A 23,622-nucleotide genomic window follows, 5' to 3' on the forward strand; every position below is an offset into this window, starting at 1 on the left:
ACACACCAGGCGACACGTCGCTGCAAGACATCGCGGCGACATGTCGCCTCGTGTAACATGGTGCATTCTTGCGACAAACAAGTCGCTGCGACAGAATTTTGTCGCTGCGATGTGTCGCACGAATTCAAACCAGTTTGAATTTCGACACATCGCAGCATTGTCGCAGCGTATGTACACGTCTGCGAATAATCGCTGCGATAAAATATAAATTAACCAATCAGAGAGCGTCATGTATTTTCGCCATATTGGATTGGAAAACTAGTTCGCATTCCCACTCGCTGCGTGTGCACCGAACAAACGCCTTGTCGCAGCGACTTGTTTTGAAAAAGTACACACGGAGCGACTTGTCGCAGAGACCTGTCGCTGCAACTTGTCGCCTAGTGTGTCCCGACCTTAATGGTGTGAGTGACTATCTGAAGCACTCACTTGATGCCGTGAGACTTCTTATTTTTTTCATACACAAGATACAAATCACACTTAACGTATTTTTTTTAAGTTAAAAAAAGTTGAGACCAAGAGGATTCGAACCCGGGTTACGGACACGCCGAACGAGAATGATATCCACTAGGCCACCGACTACTAACTGCCAGAATTCTTTTTTTTTTTTTTTGGATAGAAATCCTAACCCTATTTTAAAAGCTAACCGCAAGCAACTAGGCTTTGGTAGATTTTGCTAGCATAATTTTAAGCATAATTTAGCAAAACGAGCAGTATTTTAAGCTTTTATTTCAGTTTAGCACTGCTAGCATAATCCGAGCTTTTCTGCGTTGAAAACAAACAAAAAAACATCATAGTTCTAGAATAATTCAGTTTGTATTTTATTTCTGTATTGTTTTTGTAAAATATTGAGTTCTGTGCTAAGGCTCATGATCAAATGTGGTCCAGCAGACTCTAGGTCACCCTGTGCATATCTAATAGTTTTTTTTTAAATTTTAATTTTTTTTTTAAATTTTTTAATTTTTTAAGGCATAGTTGTCTTTATACTGAACTGTGGGGTTTGCCTGGATGGCGTCTAAAACAAGTATATACAAGTTACTTTCTGACCCAGAATGTCCCGGATTCAGAACCCAGAAACGGTTGATTTGGAAATCATTTGTTAATCATTTGGCTTTTCGAGGTGCGCACATGCGTATTTGCGATGCTAAAGACTGTAAGACTGGAAGGTGGACTATATGAATGTTCATTAAAGTTAAAACTGATAGTAAGCTACTGGTGATTTTTATTTCCCTCAAAATCTAAGTAGCATAATTTCGGTGACAGAGAGCATAATTTTCAGGAAGTAGCATAATTGTGGCATAATTTCTAAAAAATATGAGCACTGCTAAAAGCATAATATGCTTTTTTTTTCGGACACAATCTACCAAAGCCTACAAGCAACCCAAGCTAAGATAGGCTAACCGGAGCGCTATTTAGGCTAACCGTTGTCAGTAGTATTCTACATGAACTAAATGTTACGTGGTATAATTATGCCATGAGGTTTCTCGCTATTGTCTCACTACATCAACTGAGTGCAGGATAGTTAGTCCCGATTAATGATGTCTGCCGTGTTTAGGTGGATCCTCTTGCCATGCGTAATGACGATGACATAAGAAGACAGCAAAAGAAGTTAGAGGGTGCCAATGCCCCACTTGGAGAGAGCAGTGAAAATAGCCAGCTGCTGCAGAAACTGCTGTACGAGAAATACACAGGTACAACACCTTTTACGGATACTCTTCATTTTTTTTAATCGGCTTTGTAAGTAATTGTTTTATCTTGTGATCCGTTTCATTTTCAATTGTTATTGACCTTGACGTACAAAAGAGTCCATGTTCCAAAATTTCTTGGTGATCATTGTTCAGTTCTCAAGACCTGGTGTACCACTGTCTTATTGTATTTTGTGTGCAGGATACGAGCAACAAGGCCGTCATGTTAAGACAGTTAAGGACGTTCCAAGCCCAGTTGATAAACTGGGACCCATATCGGAGAAGCTTGTGGAAGATGTCGAGAAAACTCTTCGGGAAATCGTCCAAATAACCATCGAGCGCTGCTTGTCCAAGTTCCCCAACCTCAAACAAGCTGTCGAAGCGAAAGTCGTGAACAAAATTTTTGAAACGAAGCGCCAGCAGACCATTCAGTTCATCGGACAGTTCCTTGAAATGCAGAAGAAAAGAGTTGACCTGGTGTTTGTACCAGTCCCCACGCCAGGCGAGATTGACAACTGGGAATCTTTGCCGATGAAGGATGGTGGCAAGTCTCATCCGATCCTGAAGTCAAAGACGATGAGCCAAATGAAGGACTTAGCGGGAAAACTATACCCTCCGCAACTGGTCAATGAGATTGAAGGTCATGGCAACAGTTCCGCACATACTTCATTTGTAAACTGCAAGGTAAGTATACAGCGCCGCTGCAGAGTGTAATATTTCCCGTGGAAGAGGGGGGAAGACTGGCGTAGTTACTTGTAGATGTTTAGAGTAAGGTTGTCGAGCTTGAAATTTTTATAGAGCAGAGCAATTTTCTATTTCTTCTGAAACAGGGTGTCTTATTCCGTCTGAATTTAGGAATATTTGATACCATTGTGAAGTAAATGGTCTAGTTATAAGTGAATGCACATAGTTAATTAACAAAAAATTATCGTTAATCAAATCACTCATAGTTTTCCCAGAAGAAATAGAAAACTAACCAAATAGGGGTTGGTATGGTTGTGGTCCGTCATGGGGCCCCTGTGTTACCAGCGTCACCAGCCAGAGTATCTCCAATTTGGATTTGAGGAAGAATGGCCAAGAATGGCCAATTTTGGCCATTCTTGGGAAATATTTTATCTTCTTGACATTTAGGAACTTGAAGACATGAAGAGTTTAAAAAGGAATGTGGTGCGATGCTTCAACGTGCTGAAAATGAACGTCTGTGACACAGTCCCGCGCTGCATCCTGCATTTCTTCGTCACACAGTTGGTGGATGATCTTGGCCGCGCCTTGGATAAGGAGGACTTGGTCGACTTCTTACAGGAGAGGCAGGACATCCGGGACAGGCGCAACCTGTGTAGGAACCAGTCCCAGGCCCTGGAAAAAGCACTGCCTTTCACCGAAGACGTGCTGGACAAGCTGCTACGCATGAAACAGGGATCACCAGTAAAAGGCGGCAAAAAGTAGCTGTGATATTTGTTACGTTGTAGCCTAAGGCCTCACATTTTAAGATGTATGGTGTTTTCGTATCGTTTGGCATAGCTTTATCCGTCAAAAAAATAGAGGTTTTCTAGATTCTATAACGAGTACGAGATGTACCGATGCGTATGTGTGTGAAATGCTGTCATTTTGGCGCGGAAAACTTGGTAACCATCGGTAAAGCCGTATCGAAAGGCTATACTTTTACAAATGTTGCCCACAAAAAACCCCAGTTATAATAGATCTTGGAAATTTGTGGTTTAAATCTTGTTTTAATATTCTGCTGAAATCATTGTGGTGACATCTCGTACTGTATTCGTACTCTTTATTGAATCTAAAGGTCTGCAGTTAAGTTTACTTCCGAATTTTCGAATATGAATTCACCAATTCCGAGTTCTCAGTCAGTTACAAAATTCAAGCTTAGAGAAATTGTCAAGTTTTTAGTTCAAACAACTTCTAAAAGAATAAATGATTTTAGAGACTTAAAAAGTATGAATAACTATCTTTGTCAATTGAATTCTTTCTCCAAGAAATGATGAGCCCTCCGGGTTGCTAGGCAACGCGTGGTAATTAATGGTCGTAATGACGTGACATTTCAACTTTCGGATTACTCGTGTTATATTTTGATCGAAGAATAAGAATGGGAAATCCATCTAGTGCCTCAACGAAAATTCCATTCAAGCTGGGCCCTTGTTTTCTCAACTACAAATATGATTTACAACTGAGCTACACTCTCCTAGAAATTGCATTTTCTTCAAAAACATGTCGTCGTTGGAAAAATAGACAAATAATTTTTATTTTGACCCCCCCCCCCCTCCCTCATTTCAAAGCATTTGCTTAAAGGTTGAATGCAATACTGATGGTCAGCGGGAGAGGCTAGGTGGGGGGCACAAGGTATCAATATACAAATGTCTTAAATGACATTCTTAACCAAGAGTGTCTTAACTATTTTTGAAATTGGTTGTAGTGTCTCCGCTAGGTACGTTTTGGCAAATCGGACCCAAAATATCAATTCTCATTACCCTGTCTTATTTCTTTTCATGTTATAGTTATGAGAATTTAGTTACCCTTATTCCCGGGTTGGATGATCGGGCCCCCTACTTATCTGAAGGTCTGGATCGGCCATCAAGTCAATGTAAGATTTCCCTAAAATAGCATAGGAATGCGTTCGAGAAAACAATTTACTGATTTTTGGCGAGAAAAACGCGGGTCGGGTAGCAGCTTTTGCAAGGTCTCACCTGAATGGCTTGCTTCCCTTTGAGAGAAAAATTCAACAGAAGCAATGCCCCTAGCCCCCCCCCCCCCCCAACAAAAAAAAAAAAAAAAAAAAAAAAAAAAACAATAGAAACTGCTATACCAGAGGAACGGCAAAATCTACAAGCTTACGAGAGCTGCTACATGCACTACTGGGCCCGGTTGTTCAAAGCATGATTAAGCTAATCCAGGATTAGCGTGAAATTTGATTTCAATTTTATATAATTTCGTTGAGGTTTTCTGTTAATATTTTCTGTCCCACAGTTTTGACATGGACCAATCTCAAACTTAACAAAATATTAGCTTTGGGAAACCCTTTAAAACAAGAGAAATTAAAATCTTGATCATCTTTTAATCCTGGGTTAGCGCTAATCGTCTTTCGAACAACCCCGGCCCTGATGTCTTGAAATTGGAAGGAAAAATTCCACCTGGACCACTCTTTGGGTATGGTACAAGGGTCATAAAAAGAAAATTTAAAGAACAAAAACCAAGATACGAGTTTAAAAGGAGAAACGAACCACAATAATAAAATAATTTTTCTCGATTTTTATTAATTTTTTTCAATAATTTTGAGGGCTTCAAATATTTTCAAAGTCATATACATAAAATTTTCTTCGCGCAAGATAAACACTTCATAAAGAAACACTTCGTGTCTATAAAATGTGTCTGTCTAAAACGACGGATATAAAAAGTTGCATCCCATAAGGGACCCTTTCAAAACAGTACGACTGACAGTGGCGCCTACAAAACCGCCCCAAAACAGTGAACGCAGAGATTAGAGAAAAATTTACACAAGAAATTCTACGGAAGCCGGCATCTTAGTTGTTTTTGTTTTAACAATCCATCAGAAAAAGGCAAAAAATAAATGTTACAACTTACGATTACTATTTCCTTTCAAAAACGGCTAACGGCCTACGGTTAAAGTTGAAATAAACAAACAAACAAAAAAAACAGACGTGACGCTTAATTAATCTCTCTAATGACTTATACTCGGCTAGCCGATGAAATTTAAATGCAGAGCGATTTTCACTTGAGCATCAAAAGTGATTCGCGTTAGCTTTGGTTTTGCATAACGACGCTTAGTGACTGGTTTCGAAAATTCCTTCCACTCTCTCATCCAATCAGAAATAAAACCAAAACCAATCGTGACTCGCTGACACACGTTTTCCGCAGTTCGTGCCGGCTACATTTATTTCCGTCGAGTTTTGATTGGTTCACTGGATTGTCTATGTCCTTTGTGATTGGCCAGAGTGACAACTTTGATTTTAGCCTGTTCCAGGCGTTCGGTTAGTTCTTTGATTTTGGTTTTACGATAAGCAATAGAAAATCGCTCTAACCGAATTACAGTCGAGCAATCGCGTACATTGAAGGTCAATCTTGCTCCTTAAATTACCCTTAGTACTATTCGCTTTTTCAGTGTCATTGTCAACTGTTATAGCTAGGAAAGAGAACGAAAAAAAAAACGTCCTTTGCTTGCGTTCAACTGCCAGCGATCACAAGAACTTCTCGATACTCTAAACAACCTTTCCTTGGGGAGTGGTGAGGAAGAATTCGATCAGCTGGATTTGTTTGTGTGTTTCCATCCCAGTTAAAGAATACGATCATTCCGTCACATTGCAATCTTCGTGAGCACGTAATCAAGATATCGTGCACCAGGATCGTGACGTACTTCCGACAGTACTGACGTCATCATCGTCATCGGAGTCGTCCCCTTCCGGTTGGTCGTCTTCATCTTCGCTGCTCTCTGTGTCGCTAACATCCGGTTGGCTGTAGCGGCGGACATGCTTGGCTGTCACGTAGACATCATCTGTGTCCGGTCTGAAGGGTAAAGCGGAAGTAATGGTACATCCCAATCTTAAAATATTACTTTTCTTTTCCTATTGTCATATCATTCTTTTTAAGTTAAGAATGCGGTAATGTGTTCGAGCCTAGTGACCCATCAGACCCGAGCTTATCCCGGTTTCCGTGACATTAAGCTGGTCAATCGCAGGGTTACCCTCCAGCATTAAATTCGCCGGAGAGAGGCACTGTGAGAGAAAAGTGTTTTGCCCAAGAACACAATGCAGTGTCCCCGGCCAGGGCTCGAACCCGGACCGCTTGATCTGGAGTCCAGCGCGCTAACCATAAGGCCACCGCGCGCCTCCCAAAACGCGGTAACATGGCCAATATCCGCCGGTTAATAATTATATTCATTCCCTTCCTGTTTGCAAGAAAATGAATTGATTTTTCGCATCAACCTAATTTCTCGCATCGAAGGCACTATTTTTTGCATTAACTTTATTCGAAGCAATGAAATCCAACACTAACCTTGAACGTTTCTTCACTTTTGAACTCGGCAGCTGATCCCAGAGTTTCAGCTCCAGTCCTCCCGTGCACATCCTGTGCAGGGTCACCTGATCACGTGTTGTCTGCGTGCATGATAAGCACGTGATGCTTCCAGTGCTGTCGTCATCCACAGTTGCCAGGTATTCCTCCGAGGGTAGGCTGCGAACTAAACGGGTTAAACAAACAAGTTAAACTGGAATAACAGATTAAAATCAAGTTGATAAAGCAATTCCGTATTGAAGTCGTAAATACAAAAAAGAATCACTAGAGCTGAGAGTATTCCTTTCAGCTTCGTGGTAAAAAAAAAATAAAGGGCTTGGCGAACTAACAAAGCGCAAAAGCTGCATCTGAAGAAACAACTCATGACATCTTAAACGATCATGGTTCCACAAGCAATCCTTTATGAGGCCAAGTTAAAAAAATGTCAATTTAAGTCCATAACACTGTTCCATACCATTCAAGTATCCATTTCCTCGGTCCAGATCATACCCGGCGCTTACTAGACATGAGCCCGCGGTCTCCATGGCACCCGTTGATCCAAACTCTGTCACGTGATTACGTAGCTTACGAAGTTTACCTGACGAGAAAAAAATTAAAATAATTAGGATGTCGAAGGGCAAGAAAGACCACCGACTAGTCAATCGAATGATGAAAAACAAAGTTATTTATTCCTGTACCTGAATTCAAGTCCATCGCCTTTATATTAACCCCGTCATCTCCCCAGTAAACTGTTTGTTCTGTTGTTGCTAAGCAACGAACTCGTCTCGGTTTGACTGTAACGCCCGCGTCAGGTTGGTCCACAGAGGCCTGGTCCGAGCTCATCACTGGTTTAAGGGAATTATCCCGGATGTCCCAGACCTTTACCACCCCTGTGGCCGAGCCACTAATCACACGCTCGCCCTGAAACTAGAAAATGACATTCATGATCTCCCACTGTTATTGGCTACTTTCCATACAAGATGAATCACTTAAATTCAGTGTCACCTAAGATAAAATTGCGCAACGACAAGATCATGGAACAACCCTTTAATAAATTAGACTAATTTGTTTCGATTTTTTCATTGTAAAAGAAGGTGGTTCCAAAAATGTTACCTACAGAGGGTCTTTCTTTCATTTTTTGATTGTTTTCTTATTTTACGTTATTTTTTTCCGTGGACAACTCTCAAACTGTAAAGTAAAACGCTTTTATACAAAATAGAAAAAACCTCGGTGTTTTAACTATTTTTTAAATTACCGAAAATTTGTTAGACACTGCACTAAAGCCAAGAAAAGTAAAGTAATCCTTCCGAATGATTCATAGCTAACTTGTCCCTATTTCTAGCGCCTAATTTCGATTACGTAGGTCCATTCCCATACAAACCCTTACATCTTGGCTTGCTTTGGAAAAGGTTTGAAACGGATCTAAACAACAACCAACAACCGATCTTGTTCAAAATTATAACTATCTGTTTTACAATCTTTACAACAGGAAAAGTCAGAAATTGTTCGCTATCAAATCAAACATGAAATTCACTAAATAGAAAGTTTCGTAGCCTGCGTGGCAGGCGTAAAAAGGGAAGGGAGAGGGGAAAAGAAGGGAAGAGGGAACGACTGCCGTAAGAACCCGATATTTTGCATAACGCCCACCAATTTTCCGGTAATCCAATTTAGTAACTGTCAGTTAACTGTTAGTACGTTAACCAATCAGAACGCATCGCGCGCTTCTTAGACACGCAGGAATTTCCCTCCCCTTCTCGTCCCCACTCCCCCTCCGTTTTTTCCCTATTTCTCTCCCTCTTCCCAACTCCCCCTCCCCTCCCTCCCCTTTCGACGCTCTGCTACGCAGGTTAAAAGTTTCGTAAAGAAAAACACCCATGGCTAGGAAAACCTGCCATACAAGTTTGTACGCAGCGCGTGACTCCTGCGCGCCCGCCCCCCTGCACAGAATTTTGACGTTACCATAGTTACCTTGACAGCCGTGACAGCATCTTCATCATGGCCGCGCACCGATCTCACAGTAGTTCCGGTCTCCAGGTCCCAAAGCTCAACTTTACCGCCATCTGAAATAACCAACAGAAGGTATCAATACCCCTTCCTCTTTCTGTAAATAATCCATCGTTTGCAAAGTTTCGGAGACCGGAGTGTTTGTTCTCTTTGGCGAGCAGTTTTCACGAAACAACAGCCCTTCGTAGTGTCATTTCTGCGACCGGTCGACACTAGTTGTGCAGGTTTTGAAATTTGCAAACGCACAGATCTTCTTTATTTGAAAGATCGCACACAATCGAAAAAGATTCATGGCAAAAAATCAAAAACAAAATTAAGACAAGCCTTAAATTCAGAGGTGATCTTTGTCATAAATGATCACAAATTTTAAAAATGTACGCCGATCATAAAATACTGCATGAAAGTGATCTAAGTAAGATGAAAACATAGCTTTGAAAAAAAAAAAAACAGTCTGCACCAAGGGCTTTCTGGAAACTCTTTCTCTAACTGGAAAACATTCTTATTTTCACAAACCACTTCATTTTAGTACATTTTACACGGCCGATAACACGGGTTTCATTCAAATCTAAGATTTGCCAAATATCCGCTGTGAAACATAATGTTAGCGAAGAAATTACTACTATGGACCTAAACAACAAAACCGTAGCTTCATTACAAACAAATATGTCTACCAGGGAATATAATTAAAAGTTGCAAACAAACGAGATGAACTTTGAAAACTGTTCAGCCCAACAGTATTTCAAACCCCCCCCCGGGGGGGCACTCAAAAAAGTTTTAAACGGGGAGGTACCCCTTTCATATACCTAAAAGACGTGACATAGCCTTAGAACAGGACGTTTTCTCGTCATTTTTAAGTAGCGCTTAATAAATTAAAATAATGCAGCCAAAAAGTGCGTATGTTCGAAATATTTTAATTACAGGCCTTTTAAAAAACCTAAATGACGGATTTACATACCCTTTCATATACCTAAACTTGTGAAATCGCTACCCTTTTGTATACCTTAAGCCTGAAAAAGGTACCCCTTTCGGGCGGAGCCTCCCCGTATAGGCCATTATATGGAGTACCCCCCCCCCCCCCGGGTCAAAAACTCATATCATAATCCGTTTCAATCTTGAATTTTTGTCCATCCGTACTTTCTTTTGTGTTTGCTGTGTTATTAAAATGTTCCTTTGCTGTTTCGAGTGGTTATTTTATATTTCACTCAATTTGGTGCTCATTTTCGTATGTCTAAATTTAGGCAAAATCCGTGACACAGTCCCTTGAAACATAAACACAACAAACATGTTTATCGACTTTATCACTAGTATCGTTAACTTCTTCGCAGTAAGGAGAATACTTTTGTATTCAACAAACTGACTCTTTTCCGACCTAAGAGTGTCATTTGTAACGTACCACCTGAGTTTACAACGAAAACTAGCGGTACAAAGTTCGCTTGATAAACACAAACGCACACGGTCAAATCACATGCAAATCCGAGAACTTTGACCGACCGTACCTAGTCCAGCTGCAGTTAGATTACTGTTGCAATCGAGGCACTCCACGGGCGAAAACGCGTACATAGACCGCTTAATCTGACCTGCGAAAAGAGGAGAAAAAAAATCCATGAAAAAAGGAAAACTATTTAACTACGCAATACGCACGTGAAAATGTAAAAAGATATCCAGCTTTGTATGAATGAAATTCCATTGAAAACGTATAACAACAAAACTTACGCATAAACCCCATGTTTCGCATGTTCACATGCACAGGTAAACTGCCTTATTACCCCTTGACAAAGATAAAGTTGCTTTCTGATGGTCAAGTTGTATTTTCCGTTTTCTTGCAAAATGGATGTATTTGTTTACGAATTTTAAAACACTTGAAAAACCAGATTTATTTCATCTCTGTTATGCAAACATCAACAGAGGAAGTCCCCCAGGGGACCAGCAAACAACACCACTTATAACGTGACGGCCGCCTCAAAAGCGTGACAGTCGGTGACACGTGAGAACAGAGTCACGTTGCGACTCACGTTTTTCTTTTACTGAAGAAACCCAAGAAAGAGCCGGCGACGAGACGTCATCCACCAACTCGTTCCCGCGCGTGTATTCCTAAGCGTGAGCAGGAGCCGTGAGCCTGCTCGCAGGCTAGGCGTGGCCAAACATGAGAGTCAGTTCGAGACGATGCTCTTTTTAGTTGCAGAAACCAAACATGACTGTCTTCGACATTCCATAACCTTAATTAGAACTTTAGGTAAATCACCAACCGTCTATTTGCTTTTTCCGAACTCCTCAGCGGGTTTCGGGCATTGACGGGTTGGAGAGGAAGGGGGGAGGGATGGGTCGGTGATGGCCTATTCACTGTATCAATCAAAAATAGACCAAGTGGGGTAGAGGCGAGGCAGGAAGTCGAATTGCGGAAAGAGTGGACGGGAGCAAAGATTTCTATCCTATAGCCTGTGCACACTGACGAATGACCGCTGCAAATATTTTCAGCCGAAAATCTGCACCTTAAACAGACTTGCTTCGCAATGCAATTTTGTAGGAGAAATCCTCACTGAAAAAAGTCCGGAAAGAAAAAAAAAACCTTCATAAACTGACAACTCACCGCTAGCGAGGGACCAGATTTTCATGGAGCAATCTTTTGAGCCCGTGAGCACCGAGTACTGGTCAGTTCGAAAGCTGGATGGCACATCTAGTATAGAGGAAAGGAAAGGTGAGAAATGCACGGTAAGTGGTTCACTTAACAATTATTTTTGACCTTGTACACATTGGTGTTTTCAGTAGCAAATTAATAAATAAGCAAATATGCAGACAAACAACAGCCAGTCAGGCAGACAGTCCGACTGAGAGACAGGCTGCCAGGCAGAGTAACAGGCAGACAGACAGACAGGCAGACAGACAGATAGACAGACGGACAGCCACTCTATGGAATCTACTCACTCACCACATGACGACATGTCCTTTTTTGGTAAAAGAAAAACTGATGTTATAGTTCCCGTATGCCCGCCCATGCTCCTCATCTCTCGCCCAGTGTCGGCATCCCATAATTTAAGCATGGTGTCGCGGCTGCAAAGAAGGCCGGGATTAAATCAGTGTCATAACAAAGTTAGCCTGTGAACAGGCTCTCCGGTCGGGGAGGGGGCGAAAAAAAGAAAAAAGGAAGAGCGGAGGGGGGGGCTGGGAGAGCCTGTTGACAAAGCATGGAGGCAGCCATTCCGCCCCTTTTTATAAACCTGTCATCATCTGTCACTAATCTGTCGACAACGTGTCATCAACTCCACCTTCTCCGCCTAGATGCATTGGAATGTAATTAGAGCGTACTTGAAAATGACAGCTCGCGGGAAAAAACCGCGCTTTTCTCCAATATGGATCGGAGCGATCCTCATTGCCGCTTTTGTAAAAAGTCTTTGAGCAGTTCAAAAAGGGTAAATTCTGTGCCGGTTTTCGATGTTTCTAAAAATAAGGAACTTCTTGTTGTCCCCGGACAAGATAGCGTCGTCGTGGCAGAGGCCTTGGAAATCCTTGGATTACAAGTAGAAAAGAAAGAGGGGTTTTCAGTTCTTTTTTGCATGCCGTGTGCTCGACAAGCTGTTCGCCTCTCTCATTCAGTTTCCGTCTTCACAAGCCGATGCAGTGAACCGTCTTTAAGTGTGAAAGACCCTTCGCCTGACTCATCAATCGCTGGCGGATCTCCCGAAAGAAATACAATGAGTACAAAACGATCGGTGGAGTTTCGTTCGCCGGCCGGTGTTACACCTTCGGCAAAGCGAAATAGAGATAGTGTTTCCGCTATTAAAACTTCGCGCAGGACACTAGCTTTTACGGATGAAACAAGCGAGGATAGCATTGAAGTCCCCCTTACAGTTGAGGAACAAATGCAGGCTTAATGAATATTCCACAAGTAAAAGCGAAACAGTTGTCAAGGTTAGTTAATCAACTTAAAACGCTCTAATGTGATTTTTGCCGCGACACTTTCGTAACATGGTACTGTACATTATTGTCATTATTCAGTTAAATTTCAACGTTGAAATTCCGATTTTTTTCTCCTAGATCTTTATTGGGTATCCTCAAAGTGGAAAGGTGGTGGAGTTTGAATGCAAGGATGCCAAAGAGTAAAGCGCGTAAAGTTTTCAAATTTATATTTGAATCATGTGGTGCCAACATTACGCAACGAACAAAGGAGGTTAAAAATCCTAAAAATCGAGCTTGAAAGACAGAGCGAACGATCAAAATAATGCAAGAAGCAGCCTTTACAACACAGAATGTCTCTCTGAAACCAACTTTCAGCTTTTCCATAGTAAAGCTGAAACAGTCTCTGGCTAAGCCGGACAAAAGATAAATCCGTGATAAGACAATACATGACCATCTTGCAACAGTATTGATTAAAATGCCGGGTCCGGCGTCAATAAAATGCAAGTAGTTTACATTTTCACGGAACATTTCAGATCTTGTCCTTCCAGGGCGAACATTTTGAGAGCCTAAAGCATATCTTGCAAATAGAATTGAGCCAAAACAAACTGAACTAGCACAACATGTGGCAGAGTACCACAGGCGGCCCAAGCTCACAATTAGAGGAGTTAAAATATTTAACATAATTCTCTTTTGTAACCGTATGCGAAACGTGACTCTCGACCGGCAGCATATGGAGGTGTTGTGTTACAACGGTTCTCATTTATAAAGGTTTGTATGGGAGAATACGCTTTCGAATTTATAGCTAAATATAATAAGATTTTGACAATAAAATCAACTTACTTCAATGCCCTGTCGTTATGTCTGTTGTTATCTTGGTTCTCAGGCCGATCCGAGGCGTTTTAAGCGAGTTATGCAATTTTTGGTTTCCACTGCTAAGAAGAAGTAAAGGCTGAACACTCGATTCCGGACTGCCTGCCGCTCGAACCGAAAAAATCTCGTCGAAAGCACGCCAATCGGCCCAATTCCTTTCCATAATAAAAGTAGAGGTTTAAGCGCTTCTTTTCCATAAGATTCCAACCCGAGTACGTCCTCATAGCGCACGCCACAGAGCTTCGAATCCAGCTAAACTCGCCTTCACGGCTTTCGAAACATGCTGCCATGAGACGCCATGGACACCTTCGAGGCCCGAACAGAATGTCGGGCCAAAAAAACTACCCCGACCGGGGTAGGAACCGGAGAATTGTCAGCACGAAATCTACTTGTCTCCACAGTCCCCTTCTCCGGTTCCTACCCCGGTCGGGGTAGTTTTTTTGGCCCGACATTCTGTTCGGGCCTCGAAGGTGTCCATGGCGTCTCATGGCAGCATGTTTCGAAAGCCGTGAAGGCGAGTTTAGCTGGATTCGAAGCTCTGTGGCGTGCGCTATGAGGACGTACTCGGGTTGGAATCTTATGGAAAAGAAGCGCTTAAACCTCTACTTTTATTATGGAAAGGAATTGGGCCGATTGGCGTGCTTTCGACGAGATTTTTTCGGTTCGAGCGGCAGGCAGTCCGGAATCGAGTGTTCAGCCTTTACTTCTTCTTAGCAGTGGAAACCAAAAATTGCATAACTCGCTTAAAACGCCTCGGATCGGCCTGAGAACCAAGATAACAACAGACATAACGACAGGGCATTGAAGTAAGTTGATTTTATTGTCAAAATCTTATTATATTTAGCTATAAATTCGAAAGCGTATTCTCCCATACAAACCTTTATAAATGAGAACCGTTGTAACACAACACCTCCATATGCTGCCGGTCGAGAGTCACGTTTCGCATACGGTTACAAAAGAGAATTATGTTAAATATTTTAACTCCTCTAATTGTGAGCTTGGGCCGCCTGTGAGAGTACAAATTTAGAGGTGTCATATTCAACTCTACAAACGGAAACCACGCAGCGCGGACTAATGACCCTAGACACTTAAATGGCCACACAATCTTACGGCTCTATTCAATACATAGACTTGCACGAAGTCGCCCTCTATTGGCGAGCGAAGCGAGCCGAGAAGCGTCGCGAAGCGACGACCGCGAGTGACGAAGTCGTGACATACCTAAACCGCGCGTCGAAGGACTTTGAGAAAGTCTATTCAATACATAAAGCCTCCAAATAATAACAGTACCCTCAGAAAGAAGTCAGAATCAAACAAGGTCGAAAGACCGAACTCAACATAAAACGGCAAAGTTTACAAATGTCACGAACGTAAGAGTCGTGTAGGCCCGTCACTTTTATTTACCATAAGCCGCATTCCATCGCGTCCGTGTATATTTACGGTGTCGGCAAATTGAGATATGTTGATAAGACCTGTCAACAGTCAGTGATTCGACCAATCAGATGTTGCACTAGAATCTCGTGCAGGGAAAAGCGGCAAAAAAGCTTTGTCCGCAGGCTCCCCCGATTTTGAGTCCCGACCCGACACATAACTCGGCTCGCTCCGCTCGCCGAAAACATCATCGGGAGCCTGCTCGCAGGCTATAACAAAGTAGGTGAACAAAGAAAACTCGAAGAAGTAACAAAGTTAATATTTTATGACTTCCTTATAATGTTATAAATTTATTTCCTCCTCAGTCCCAGCTCACCTTTAACAACCCCAGAGCAAGAAGCGGCACAAATTTGGCGCGATTGTGTCCCGCTCCAACTTTTGCGCGATCACTTTTTTTTTGCCCCTTGTTCGACAATTTGCAAGAGGAGCTAAGCCTCTCTCCTCCGCAGAGGCTCCTCAGAGAGGTTTTCGGTGGGGAGAGTCCGCTGTATGAAAAGAGTGCAGGCGAAATAAAACGGCGAGGGCGGCCGAAGTGGATCTCGATCTCGAGTGCGCCTGCACTCACCTTGCCCGGCGGATTTTTACAACGACCGCCCATCGGGAACCTCTGCGGAGGAGAGAGGAGCTAAGCACTGTTCATAGACTACTACGTTCGCCTAGCGCGAACTCAAAGGCTCGGTTATACGAAGCAATGTTTTGTGCAGTAGGCTTGCGAGGCAGGTTTCACCAAAGCTAAGAATACACGAATAATGTAAAATAAGATAGATCGGGGAAAAGTTCATTTCCGAAATGTAACACTGGTGTGTTATCGGCGAACGCGCGGAGGAACGAAACCTACTTCGGTTGTTATACGTCTCCGTGACAGATCGATAAAGAGTCGGTAATCCTTCGGAGAACTCTTTCCGCGCCGAAGCCCTGAATGGAAAGTCAGTAAAGGTACAACAAAACAGCACGGGATTCTGGCGCTCACTTCGGCAAACGTTTATCCTAAAACAGAACTTGAGTTCATTATTTCTTTCTGTCCTCGACTTTTCTCGATAACAAATCAGGTGTGATTTAGGAAAAATACGAGGCGGAAGTCGGCATTGTATAAATTGCTGGCAGTGAATCTCCCTTATTTTGATTTCCATAGACAGTTTAGTTACAAAACTTTTAATAGCAGTAATATAGAAAATGCAGTTAAATAAATAATTTTTGTCAGAAAGAATTACGTTCATGCTGTCGAAGGAATGCTCAAGAAGGAATGCCTTTCGCTATTATAAAACAGGCTAGTTAGGTTCGGTATAATAACAAATTATTGCTGTTTAACTTTTAATGTGCGATTGAAGTGGACAAATAGATGCATTTTGATTAATAAAACTGGATATTTTTATAGCGTTTAAAAGGCCTATCATTCAAGCGACGCAATGAATAAATGAAGAAGAAATGCAAGAACAAAAATTACTCTCGGTTTCAAAACTAGAATGAAGCAAATTTGCCTTAATGCTTCTCTGATTTTGCCAAAGCAGGGTATAATATGCGTTTAATTTAATATATATTATAGAAAGAGAAAATTAATTTAAATTTGAGGACAATAAGACCAGATAAAAATATAAGCTGAACTTTAGTACACGGGCAAATTTTTTTCCAGTAAAAATTCCCTTGTTAGAAAACAGAAAACAATTGTTGAGGTCCACAAGGCATAACATTGCAGCACCTAAAGTCAATAACAGGTAACAGGGCTGTGAGATAAGTGAAAATACCTGCTCTTATCCCTCTTGATGTTAAACAACATGAAAAATATTTTCCACGCAGGGATGACCAAGTCAATAAAAGACGATCTCGACGATTACATCTCAGTGTATTACACTTCAGTCTCCCATAACTTCAGTGCATGATATAACCTTGCTTATCAACCGGTAAATAATAACCTCAAGGCCAAAGTTTCTTGCAAATTAGGATGAAACCAAACTGTCATTAAATATTAAGACTTAAAAAGCCGCATATCTCAGCAGAGAACTGGTCTCTCGACAGGTAGGTACACGAGCTATCACGACAGATAGCTTAGGCTTGACTTAGCCGTTCGAAAATCATCGAACAAACACTTCACTACGAAAAAATCCGCCGAAACACGAACATTTAAAACTTGATGCTTGCAACCCAAACCTAGCAGCCTTTTGCCACCTCAGGAATGAAGATCTTTCAAAAGTGTTTTCGTGAGTTATTTTTGGCCGAATTAATACGGACTAAATATCCGGCCGACGGGACGAATCATCCGCATTAATGGATTATCCATATATGAGGATTAAAACTTGTAGATATAAATAGGGAAATATTTTAAAAGATAATCTTTCTCGGTATCAAAACAAACTGAAGAATTGTTGTAAATATGTCCCATGATGCTTAGAGGACACGCAGTTACCAAACCTCCTCTGTTTCCAAAAATATCAGTAAAAACTCGGCAATCTCTTGTCCGACGGCGTGGATATAAATTTAGAGACAGATTACCCGTTTTAGACGAATAAACGTAAGACGTATTATCCGATCATTATTCATCTAAATGTCGAATAGAATCCGTTTCAGGTCCATCAAGTTGACCAATAGATTATATTCACGACAGCCGCCATAATGGTTTTATATTATAATACAAATTAGCCATGCGGTTTGCCAGGGTACAAACAATGAAAAAGCTGATTCTTAAAAAATTGGCTCCGTGCAATAGCCAAACTATAATTATTACGGTTTAGCTTAAAATGGTACTCGATATCTCGTCTTGTTAACTACGCAAGTCGTTTCTTTAATTTTTTACAAAAGCTGGAAATCACCTAAAATTAAAATATTTCTCAAAAAATACTGAAAGCGTAGCATAGTTATGGAAAACTTAAAAATTCTAAGGAACCAGTTGTTTGCTCCTTTAGAAATCACGTACACAATTTGCACTATAATATAAATACAAAAACGCTATCGTGAAAGAGCCTACCGTATTTACTCGAATAAGCGCCGCGGCGCTTATTAAATTTTTCGCGCCTCAAGTGCGGCGCTTATTCGAGGGCGGCGCTTATTTGAGGGCGGCGCTTATTTAAAATTTGGACCCACAAAGAATTTAATATTTTACAGTAATTGAAAATAGCGTCTTTTGATTGTCAGTATTCGTCTCTCTTGCTCAAGGGGGAAGTGGCGCTAGCTTTCCTAGAAAAGTTTGCGGCCTTCACAACATTTACAGAACAACGTATTGTAAGAATGTTGGATAGAAAACTAATGGGCGAGCGGTAAAACAATTACTTTGAACTGCAAAACATCGCTTTTGATGGAAAGAAATGTCCAAGTTTGTTTTAGCGTTGCTTTGTAGTGCTCTTTTTGGTTAAACGGAATTTCTGGAATAAGCACCGCATCGGGACTGCGGCGCTTATTCGGGGGCGGCGCTTATTAACTTTTTTTCCTATATGCGGCGCTTATTCGAGGGCGGCGCTTATTCGGGGGCGGCGCTTAATCGAGTAAATACGGTATTTGTTCATACATGCTTTGTATTGCCGCCACACCACTGAAACAAGAGCGACTATCTTTCTATGCAAAATAATTCAAAACTTCGACACGTTTGAAAAGATTTCTAGCTTCCTCATTGGTTTAAAAAACTCCAATCCCGCTTGCTGTAACCAATCAGAGTAATCATCAACCGATTTTCCCGCCGCATGTACCGCCGGCGGTAACAAGATTTTCCCGCCGTTCGCGTCGGTTACATGTTTTCACTTTTCCCGCGCGTGCCACCCGTTACCAAATACGCAAATAAAAGAAAACCTCTTGTTTTTGGTTAACCCACAGCGGTAAAGACTGGGTTTTAAATAAATTGGGTAGTCAGGTGTCTATAAATTTGTTTGCATGGCATTTTGCTGTCACCTTGTTCCCTTTCTTATGATCCAAACTCTTACAAAATACACATAACAGCGGTCAAACGTACGAAGCGTGAGCACCTTATGCCAAAACTGTTCCCGCCAAATGCATGTTTATCTTTATTAAGCCAGAAATTTACTGAAAAGGTTCGCTTTGTTTATGAAAAAAATTGTAAAATATGCATGTTTTTAGTGACCATGCACTTAGCTTGAGATGCCAGGGATGCCACTGAAGAGAAAACGTCAATCATTCTCTTGTGGAGTCTTACTTTTTTTTCATTCATTTTTGTAAGCTCCAGCAAAATCCAAGACAATAAGCAAGGAAATTTTCTTTTAATTTTGTGCTATTTGACTACCGTTGATTGAGCAAACATCGTAGAGTTACTTATTTGTAATCCATTTTATTTAAGGTAATCTTTTTTGCTGTATATATTTGAATGCAAATAACGGTTGTTGATGTTGTTGTCACCATTTGGTCTGGGTCGGCCAGGGGGGTAAGTGGTATACCAGTATACCTTAAAAACATGTACCCAGTATACCAAAAATTTCCCCCAACAATCATGCAAAATACCAAAATTTGGAATAACACAGTATACTTTATACCCCAAAAGGTCCACTTTTAGGTAAAAATACAGTATACCCAGTTTAAAATGCCCCTGTATACTGTACCGTACCTAAAAACCCTGACCGACCCTGTTTGGTTGACCACGAAGTACACAAGCCCTAAATGTAGGAATGTATATAACTTGGAGAGCAAGCAATCACCATTGAGACGAGACAAAGATTTTCAGGAGTGGGGACGGGGGTCTGTATTTCCCACCACCCATAATTTTTTTACTCCTGGATCCTGCCCTTTGTGGGGCCCCCCCCCCCCCCTTTTGTTGGTGGTTCACACCTCTTTGTGCTATTTGTATTGCAAAAAAAAAAATATGGAATGCTGCAAAAAAAAAAAAATTTCAATTTCTCCAAGTTCTCACTGCCTTGGGAATTCCACTTCCTTTCCTCCCTTCTCCCTCCTCCTGTACTCCTCCTGCCTCCACCGCGGTCAAACAACAGAAATATGCAAAAAATAAGAAAAGTACTGCAAAGATATCATAAGGTTTTAATTTTCACAGTTCGAAGTTCGATACATAACCGGTATCCTAAGGGTTTACTAAGTTTTTTGGAGCTTTACTAAAAAAGTTCTACGTGTTTGAAAATAGCGATAAGCGGACTTGTAGCTACTTGTCGGCGCCATTTGTCAGAGCACCTTTGGTTTGGATGCGAAACATTTAAAAAGTAAAAACACTCGTTTAGCTGAAGTAATGGGATTATGCTTTCACTCGGCAACTATTTTATCTATCCTTGCTCGTACTAACACTTCAATACGAACAAAAAACGCTGAAATGGAAAGAAAATCTGCCTGAGACGTTTGACCGCGGTGAACCTCCTGCCTCCTATTCTACTGAACTCCAACATGCCCTGTCTCCCTCCACATATTAGGACTGGGTACGACTCTAAAATTAATACGATTCACTTCTCAATATTAATTGTTTTGTTCCTTTATGGCTCCAACACCCCAGGGGGGGGGACTCCCATATGAAAGGGACGGGGGATGCTCCTTGCTTTGCTTATGCTTATATTTTTGCCAACAAGGTCTTGTTTAGGGTTGCACATGAAGATATAAAAAAATATACCATAGGGGGCCCATACAAGCGCCATGTCTGTTTGTATGTTCCAAACATAAAGAAATGGGAATACTGAAACGTCCCAGTTATTATCGTAAACTTATTCCTGTTGTGTAGCAGGCATAGAAAGGGGAGAGACAAGGAAACTCAGGGGGCAAGCTGAATGAGCAAGTAGACAGCATGAAGGCAGTGTGATCAAAGGGACAGGAGGGAACCCTTCCTATCCCCCCTTGATTCCAGTTCTGGTTCCCCTTATGTAATAGCTGTTATTGCAGTTGGGCCTGCGATAAGATATTCTTGTGTTGAGAAGGCATGCGAATGAGGGTGAAAGGGTCACAACATACCAAGCCTTAATTTCCTATAATAAGGTAGGCTAAAACAATGCAGCATGACTCTTTTGCCTTGTTTGTATGTCTATGTCTAGCTATTCCTCCTTCCTCTTTAGAGGTGCCTGAAGGGGTAAAATGGGAACTGGTATTTGGGCAAATTTTCAATGCAGAAATGGAATTTGGGTCACTGGGACTGGGATGTGGTCACTGGGAATGGAAATCACAGACAGAAAAACAATAGAACTGGGACTGGGATTTGGAAAATCTGGAAAAAAACAATAGGCTGGGAAATGGGATTTGGGCAAACTTTGGGCCTGGGAAAATGGGATTTATACCCCCCCCCTCCCTTCAGGACCCTCTCCTTAATCACCTTTCCCAATAATTCTCCTTACAGCCCTTCACGCCAAACCCCCTTCTTTATACATCTGGGCCGGGTTGTTCGAAAGCCGATTAACACTAACCCAGGATTAAAAGTTGATCGAGGGTTCAATTTCTCTTGTATAAAAGTTTTTTTATTGCTTATTTGTTGTGGAGTTTGAGATTAGTCGACTTCAAAACTGGACGATAGAGAATATTAACAGAAAAACCTCACTGAACGTGGAAAAACTGATATCAAAATTCACGCTAATCCTGGATTAGCTTAATCATGGTTTGAAAACCCGGCTCAGTCATGCTGTCTACTGAACCAAGACATGTATGATATCATTATAAATCAATACCAAAGGAAACATACCCTCCAGACACAAGTACTGAGCCCCTACAAGCAACATCACATATCACATCATTATGGCCTTCCAAACTCCTCACAAAAAACCTCATGTTAGTCTTGTTTGAAGATGACAGCAGTGGCTCTGTTGTAACTTTTGTATTCGGTGTCCTGACACCAGGTTCTTTAGGGCATGTTTTAACAGGAGCCTGATCATTAACTTCATCATTTAAGGCAAGGTTATTTTCGCTCTGGACAGTTTCACTGACAGCTTCTTGTGACGCTGCTTCGTCAGTATGAGACTCTACAGTAGCTGGTGTATCTGTTTCATGTTCTTGTTCAGTTGCCGAGGTTTGTTCATCTTGTTGTCTTTCACGTTCCATGTTTTGTAGTTCGGTGTTTAGTTCCTCATCTCTAGCTACCAACTGCTGTACTTTGGAACGTACTTCATCTTTCTTTGATAGCTACAATAAAACAGTGACGCCGAGTGTGAATTTGAGATGGGATCCTGTGTTATTTATGGGTTAGAGACTGGTTGTGAGTGTTTTGTTTACAAATACACGCACGCGCTGGCCGCACAATGAACGAGAAATTTTCAATACTGCATGAGGCGTAGCCGAGTGCAGTATTGAAATTTCGAGTTCATTGTGAGGCCAGCAAGGCCTCACTGCAAGCGATTAACGAACTTCAAACAATAATGTTTAAAAGTAAGAAGGGTAGTACATTATTACACAGGATTAGATCAATAATATATAAATCACAAATAAGCCGTACAGAAATTAAGCTTAAAATGGTTCATAAAATCGTTCATCAGCTGTGGCCGTTCATAAATACAGTCAGCGAGAAGCTTGTTCAAAGCAAGTCGATGGCTTTCACAATCAAGCAACAAGCAAGTCAATCGCACACAAAAATGAATTTATTGAGCTGATGTTTACCTTTGAACATGAAAGCGCTTCAAGTTGTTGTCCTCTTCGATTTTGTTTGGTACTGGATCGTTAATTATTTGAGAAATATATTTTTCTTCCACTTCTACAAGCCTTGAAGCTGAAGACACTAAATAATGCACGATTTTTGTGCATTATTGTCAATACAGCACTGTCGGAGTTTGCTGACGACAGGTAAAGCAAAATCACGTGATCTATTTTAACCAATGGCGCGGACAGTGAACGAAGATTGTATATTAAATAATGGTAACCCTGACCTCTGGGATGAAAATGAAAATTGGTTAGAGCGCTGCACCAGTATCGCAGAGGTCAGGGTTGGAGTCGTGGCAAGCCTGATTTTTTCAGGCTTTCTTTTCGCAACTGCTTAAGTTATGTTCATAACTGCGAGGATCATCTCTTCATTTATTCTTCATCCGCAATTCAAATATATGATTTCATTTATTCATAATTTCAAAATCATATATTATTATTCATGCATGCAGTTAGTCTCTAAACTGCATTTACAATTGACTAGTCATCTTTAAGTTGATCACAAAGTTCAACTCCTTCTTTTTTTGTACTAAAAGAATGAAAACAATAACTTGTTTTCCTTAACAAAGAGAATAAATTTCAAGCTACGACATCTTCACTAGCAACTTGTAGCTACGTGGCTGGCCGATCATTTGTTTACCATCTTTCAAGTCTTCAAGACAATTCGGTAAAAGGTAATATTAGTTATCTGTTACCTTGAGAAATTCTTCTTCTGTCAATTCCCGCTCTAAATCCTCTAATTTCTCGATCTGACGTAGCTTTTTTCTAAATTTACGGAGCTCAACAACAATACTTTGCTTTTCCAAGTCGGCCATTATTCAGACGGAAAAGAGAGAAGACTGGGAACAATTTTTCATCCTGGCTGGGGTAGGGTTAGGAAGTAATTGCAGCCCTCCCCTGTCTCCGTCTCGCTTCACCTTTCCAGCTTTCCAGCGCGCAAAAAGCTTGTTTTCTTTATTACTTTAATACGGTATTATTATTGTATTAAACTGTTTTTTTTAATTGTTTAAATCCCGGTTTAAATACGCATATAATTTTTTGAATGCTTTATTTTACTGCGATAAAAATTTTACTAAAATTAATTGATTCGTTTGTCAAGTTTCCACTTATTGTAGTTTTCAGAAGCTGCGCATTTTATGGCTTGGAAGATTGTCAAGTGCGATAAACTAAATTAAATTTTCTTCAG

The 23,622-nt window shown here is 41.1% G+C and overlaps 2 protein-coding genes across 3 annotated transcripts in view; one reads left to right on the plus strand and one right to left on the minus strand.

Moving 5' to 3' along the window:
• The window catches only part of LOC144656800 (uncharacterized), a 16,392-nt gene extending 12,752 nt beyond the window's left edge, over positions 1–3,640 (plus strand). Inside the window, exons 6-8 of the mRNA XM_078517042.1 lie at positions 1,553–1,688; positions 1,885–2,366; positions 2,814–3,640. Coding sequence (XP_078373168.1) covers positions 1,553–1,688; positions 1,885–2,366; positions 2,814–3,128 — 933 coding nt within the window. The 3' untranslated portion in view covers positions 3,129–3,640. The remainder of the gene's footprint in view (positions 1–1,552; positions 1,689–1,884; positions 2,367–2,813) is intronic.
• Positions 3,641–4,920: 1,280 nt separating this feature from the next.
• On the minus strand, positions 4,921–23,285 carry LOC144656802 (uncharacterized). Of its 2 annotated transcripts, XR_013571392.1 has the most exons (11): positions 23,132–23,285; positions 21,490–21,926; positions 11,629–11,750; positions 11,290–11,376; positions 10,199–10,279; positions 8,667–8,758; positions 7,397–7,625; positions 7,174–7,296; positions 6,702–6,885; positions 5,918–6,212; positions 4,921–5,664 (listed from the first exon to the last, which is right to left on the minus strand). XR_013571392.1 is itself a non-coding variant. In XM_078517046.1 (10 exons), the coding sequence occupies exons 1-10, from the start codon at positions 23,249–23,251 to the stop codon at positions 6,032–6,034; spliced, it is 1,656 nt and encodes a 551-aa protein (XP_078373172.1). In that variant the 5' UTR covers positions 23,252–23,285; the 3' UTR covers positions 4,921–6,031. The 2 variants fall into 2 exon arrangements, 1 of the variants encoding a protein (XP_078373172.1); XM_078517046.1 differs by having other exon boundaries at positions 4,921–6,212.
• Between the last annotated feature and the right edge of the window lie 337 nt (positions 23,286–23,622).

The sequence above is a fragment of the Oculina patagonica genome, chromosome 6 (genome assembly GCF_052425735.1).
Source record: "Oculina patagonica isolate OP01 chromosome 6, crgOcupat, whole genome shotgun sequence".
In the NCBI taxonomy this organism is placed as follows: domain Eukaryota; kingdom Metazoa; phylum Cnidaria; class Anthozoa; order Scleractinia; family Oculinidae; genus Oculina; species Oculina patagonica.